Raw genomic sequence first — 6,000 nt, 5'->3', positions numbered from 1 at the left:
AGAAATGAATGGAAATGAATGGACACTTGTATTTTGGGGACATATAGGTGTTAATGGTTGTTAAAATTGCTGTGTTTATCATATTTTGAAAAGGTGGGTTTATTTCTTGTAGAGAAGAGAAGAGAGTATGGAGTGGGAAGCAATCAGTTGCTTCCATTTATATTTTCAATTTGCAAAATTGCAAGTGTAGTTTTTTTTTAAAGAAAGGGTCCTCTATGGTTTTGTAGATTGGATTCAATATTAGCATAGTACAGATTTTCTTTCTTTCTTTCTTTCTTTCTTTCTTTCTTTCTTTCTTTCTTTCTTTCTTTCTTAGTTTTTCTTCCTTATTAGCTGTTCCCTCTTGTTCAGCTGAGGCCTGAACACAATGATATAACATTTGGGGGAAAAGATGCAACCCAGCAGTCCAGCACCAGAGGCTAAGATGGAGAAGATCTCCACAGCAACCATGTATTTTCCCTTGGTGCTCAGGTAGGATGGAATAAAGGAGAGCCAAACACTGCAAAAGACCAGCATGCTGAAACTGATGAACTTGGCTTCATTGAAACTGTCAGGTAATTTCCTGGCAAGGAAAGCGACAATGAAACTAATAATTGCCAGGAAGCCCATATAGCTCAGAACACAGTAAAACATCATCACAGACCCCTCATTGCACTCTAGTATAATTTCTTTAGCTACTGAGTAACTGTCTGTATCAGGAAATGGGGGAGAGGTTGCTAGCCACACAGTACAGATCCCTGCCTGGACAAAGGAGCAGGAAAGGACAATGGTGTTGGCCAGTCCCTTCCCCACCCATCTCCTCATCCTGGATCCAGGTTTGGTGGCCATGAAAGCCAGAACCACAGTGATGGTTTTTGCCAATACACAAGAAACAGCCACTGAGAAGATGATGCCAAAAGCGGTTTGTCGCAGGAGACAGGTCACCTTCTCAGGTTGGCCAATGAAGAGCAGTGCACAAAGGAAGCAGAGCAGGAGAGAAATGAGGAGAGTGTAGGTGAGGTTCCTGTTGTTTGCAATGACTATGGGAGTGTCATGGTGCTTCATAAATGTACCCAGCACCAGAGCTGTGATCAGAGAAAATGAAAGCGAAAAGCAGACTAAACTGATGCCCAAAGGTTCTTCATAAAACAAGAAGCTTATATCCTTGGGAATACATGCATCTCGGTTCTTGCTTGGATAGTCTTTGTCTGAGCATTTATCACAGTCACTCATATCTGGAAAAAAGAAAGACACAGTCCCCAGCTCATACACATTCCATCAATCACATCAACATCCTTCATCCCCCCCCCCAATATTTATGGTTACTGAATATATACTTAGGCAAAATAAACCCTGTCTTGAATGATGGTCAAGTGGGTGGGTATAGCAAAGGACACGATGAAGTCCTGACTGAATTTTTATGGTTACTGAATATATATGGGTCATCCAGACTGCCAGCATTTGGGTGTGGGATTAAATCACATATGCACAAATTCATGTTCTGCCATTGAAGTGGATTTGCAGCTCTTCTCCAAGAAGCCGCCACCTAAAAAAGCCCAGACTTTTTACAATTATGAAAGTGATTGGGGAGTACACTGGAAAGTTTAAGATTACATTGTCTTGATGCAAACCTTTTTGAAAATTCACACAGAATGAGTATACAATAAACAGCTGCTTTTGTCTAGCACATTCAGCTTTTAATTGAACAAACTCCTTGTAAACATTGTGTACACAAATCAGGATGAAAGTTCCATGAAGGGATTCTATGGATTTGATCTGAGGAGCGCTTGGTCCCTTTGAAAGCAAGTGGACAAGTTAGTCATGGCTTCATTTGTCCCATAGCTTTTAAAGGAATAAAGTACTTCAATAGAAGTACTGCATCTGGATCCAAATTTCTCTTAAGGTAAAAAAAATCTCTTACCTTCCTCGATTGAAATCTTTCCCTCTGGGCATGGCATGCAGTCATAGCAGCAAAACGGTTTTCCCTCCTTCACTTTCTTCCTTGATCCTGCGTGACAGTTCTTAGTACAGACAGAAAGAGGCTGAGCCTAATTCATAAATGAAGCAGAAGCATGATATTCATTAGAACAATCAGTTTGGAATCAGTCAGGTTCTGCATAGAGTGCATTCTTATCTGTGTTAAGACAAGGAATACATAGCAGATATCATAGATAGTTTTAGAGATCACACAACATTACATTGCATTTGGGAAGAAAGGGATAAACACACACAACCTGGCATAGCTGCCAAGTTTTCCCTTTTCTCACGAGGAAGCCTATTCAGCATAAGGGGAAATCCCTTAAAAAAAGGGATAACTTGGCAGCTATGCAACTTGGACAAATACATTAATTTACATTGAGGGGAAAAATGATATTTTTTTCATAAGTCCCCCCCCTTGATTCTGAAGTGAACTTTATCTTAGACATCAAGACAAATAACCATTGCACATTTAAGAATGAATTTCTTTTGAATTAGCTAAGAACATGACTCCACCTGGTTAAACCATCTGGGCCATGTTATGGCATCTTCATGAAGGGTCAAGGCTTGGTCTGGAGGAGCCTCAGGATCCATCCTCCCAACTTTGACCCTATGAAAGGACTGGTTGGAGGAAATTATCCAGTTGATAATGTCCAGACTAGATATTACCTCCCCATTCTGATCGAAGGACACCGTGTCTCCAGCACTGTTGTTAAATGAGACACCTCTCAGAAAATGATGGATCTAGATTGAAGAAAAGAGAAAGCAAGCATTTAGAAAAGGGTGGATTCGAATATTTCAAAAAGAGATTCAGTGCAGAATGAGGAGTCACACTGTCTGCAACATACATGTAGCATATTGGGGCTCATGGCTGGCCTGAAATTTCCCCTTTTCTCCACTCCCTATAAACATTGTGTGAAGGCTTAGAAGTGTGTATTTTGGAATCCTATTGATATTAATATGGGGGAGGTGTGTGGGTTCAGCCAAAAACTGTGCATGTTCAGCAAAGATAGGTTTTAGGTAGAGAGTGTTAATTCTTCTCAACATTCCACCCCAAAGCCATCGAAAGTTCTGCAAATCTCTTGAAAAGAGCCTCATATTGTAGCCAATGAATGAGATCATAACTGTGAATTGGGGTAATCATGAAAAAAGAAATGAATGGGTGTGTGAATAGATTAATAATCTAGGAGTAAATAAATGTCTTTCTGTACTTTTGTGTATGGAGATTGTAGGTATGTGGAATAAAAGGATGAGAGTGCACTGGACCATCAGCATACCTGAACAGATTTGAAGAAAAAGATTGAAGGATGGCTCCTCCTTCAAGCAATGAGGTCAGGGATGCTACCTGAACACCCACTAACGAACTATTTGGGCAACAAACTTCCCAAAACCGGAAGCAGGTGTTCCGGCTAGCTAACTTTGCCTCGGAAGATGAAGGGAAGCCAAATGGTGGAAGGGCACCGGTGGCGGGAGGCCTCAGTAGGGAAAGCGTACCTTGGTTTAAGAACGCTTTGGTTTAAGAACAGACTTCCAGAATGAATTCAGTTTGTAATAATAATAATAATAATAATAATAATAATAATAATAATAATAATAAAATTTTATTTATACCCCACCCTCCCCAGTCAAAACCGGGCTCAGGGCGCCTAACACCAATAAAATTACAATAAAACATAAAAAGCAATTAATTAAAATACAGATTAAAATACAATATTAAAATTTAAAATGCAGCCTCATTTTACGTAGTCCATAAATCCAGCCACGAGGGAGGAAAACACAGGGGTCAGACTGAATCCAACCCAAAGGCTAGGCGGAACAGCTCTGTCTTGCAGGCCCTGAAGAAAGATGACAAATCCTGCAGGGCCCTGGTCTCCTGTGAAAGAGCGTTCCACCAAGTTGGGGCCAATACTGAAAAGGCCCTGGCCGTAGTTGAGGCCAATCTAGCCACTTTATGGCTTGGGATCTCCAGATTATTGTTGTTTGTGGACCTTAAGGTCCTCCGCGGGGCATACCAGGAGAGGCGGTCCCGTGGGTATGAGGGTCCCACTGTAGTCACATGCAACTTAAGGATTTCTTGCCCCTTACCTGCCAAAACTGCTGCTTCTGAAGCTTGTCTCTCCTTCCATCCACCATTCCTGGGTATCCAAGTCTTTGTAAGAACATGGCATGCAATGCATGGGCAACAGCATGGACAGCATTGTAGATGCTGTAGCTTAGACCTTGCACTGTCATTTCAAAGAGAGATGCAGGAAGGTTCTCCACTCTCTCTTTCCCAGTGCAGATATCCCCCTTGACATCACCCAGAATGCGATGTGGGAATACACAGCCAAAGGCTTGTTGCCAGAAATCCCCAATGAAATCATCACCTTCTGCATTGAAAGGGTTCCTGTCCTCAACATATTGATGAAATCCAGGTAGATTATTGGAGTGAATTCTAAAGGATATGGCACCATTGAATATTTCTGCATCCCAATCCCGCTGAAAGGCCAAGGAAATGAATTCAAATTGGGCTGTCGAGATCCATACTTTACTTTTTACATTTGTTTTCATGCTCCCAAGCATTGATAGATAAGGAAGCCATCTAAAAAATACAGTGGTAGAAGCTTCTCCATAGGCCACCACAACATTGGCTTTGCTACCCATCACTCTATCATGCATTCTTCCCCCCTGTTGCATCAGGGTGAGTCCTTCAGTGATAAAACTGAATCTTGGGATTGTTTCTAGAAAGGCAAAACAAATACCTCTGTTTGAAAACATTGGGAGCACATTTTGTACAAATCTTTCTCCACTGTCATTGTCAACCACTGTGAGCCCAATCCAAGTCCACCTGAAATGCAGAAGCAAAGAAAGAATCCCTGCAAACTGGTGGCCTTCTTGGGGGGCCATCTGGTAGAAAGGTAGTCCTGGGGTTTTATCATTCATCACTGGAGCCGGGCCAAATATGAGCTAAAGAGAGGTGTGTTGGGAAGAGAGAAAAAACACCCTCAATTAAATAACAGTGTTATGCATGGTGAAATGTAGTTGACATGCGCATCTGAACATCCATATAAATAGTGCATCTTTAGCATCAGGAAACATTTTATCTCTCAACTGTACTTCCTGAGTCACTAATGATGAAATTGAAGACCCAGTTGAATCCGTTCTGATCAATCCTGAAGTGGAGATATACAAACTATTTCCATTAACATTAGGAGCTCAATCTGCATCAGTTAATCACAGTATTTTTAATTGCCTGACTGGCATAGCATCCAATTCTCCCTCAGTTTAAACCAACTTAGTTTTTTAACTTTTTGGTGTTGCTTCAGAGAAAATTGTGATCTATTTTATAAAGTTGGCCCCCAATTAATGCCTACAGATGGGCAGGTCATTACAGGGTTTGTGATTCAGCAGAGGATGCTATACATCTTTAAATTCAAGGCCTCCCACACAAATGTAGTGCTCAAACTCAGTTCTCATCTAGGAAAATCATGTTCCTTATAGGTTTCTTTGCTTTTCATCTGTCAATGAACTGTTCTCAGTGTGCATGATACACGCAAAGGAAAGAAAGAAAAAGAATATTTGATCTGATTATTCCCAATGAAACCATTTTTGTTTCTAAATAGCATAATACAAGCTGGAAGATATAAAGAAAAAGTATGACTGCATTTTTCAATTTCCATAGTCCATTCAGAAACAGGCCTAGGTGTCCTACCTGTGGAATCTTATAAATATCCAAAATAGTTGCCACATGAAGGGAGATCTGGGAGTCGAGACCCCCAATGACAGCTGTCAGATTATTCTGTGTATCACATATATAGTTGGGGAGAAATTTCTCCAGTGTAGATAAAAGTAGCATTGTGGCATGATATGTTTTCCTTGCATCAACATAGCTGTCATAGATGTGGAAGCCCAAGGTGACATTTGGCAAGATGTGAGGGTTTCCATTGATCTCCTTGACAGCAAATGCCAAGGCCAGGATATGCTGGTAACCCTTAGGCACCACGCTGGAACAAAAATTGCATTCTTGATCACACAGTTCCAACAATATTTATAGATACAGAATTG

General features: G+C 40.9%; 1 protein-coding gene across 1 annotated transcript; it reads right to left on the bottom strand.

The window, feature by feature from the left end:
* Positions 1-312: 312 nt before the first annotated feature.
* LOC118095466 (vomeronasal type-2 receptor 26-like) lies at positions 313-4,242 on the bottom strand. Its single transcript, XM_035136715.3, has 4 exons — positions 4,042-4,242; positions 2,473-2,700; positions 1,901-2,027; positions 313-1,214 (listed from the first exon to the last, which is right to left on the bottom strand). The coding sequence occupies exons 1-4, from the start codon at positions 4,186-4,188 to the stop codon at positions 313-315; spliced, it is 1,404 nt and encodes a 467-aa protein (XP_034992606.3). The 5' UTR covers positions 4,189-4,242.
* Positions 4,243-6,000: the final 1,758 nt, after the last annotated feature.

This window comes from Zootoca vivipara, chromosome 12, assembly GCF_965207765.1.
Source record: "Zootoca vivipara chromosome 12, rZooViv2.hap1.1, whole genome shotgun sequence".
Classification (NCBI taxonomy): domain Eukaryota; kingdom Metazoa; phylum Chordata; class Lepidosauria; order Squamata; family Lacertidae; genus Zootoca; species Zootoca vivipara.
This window is presented reverse-complemented; position numbering and strand designations above follow the sequence as displayed.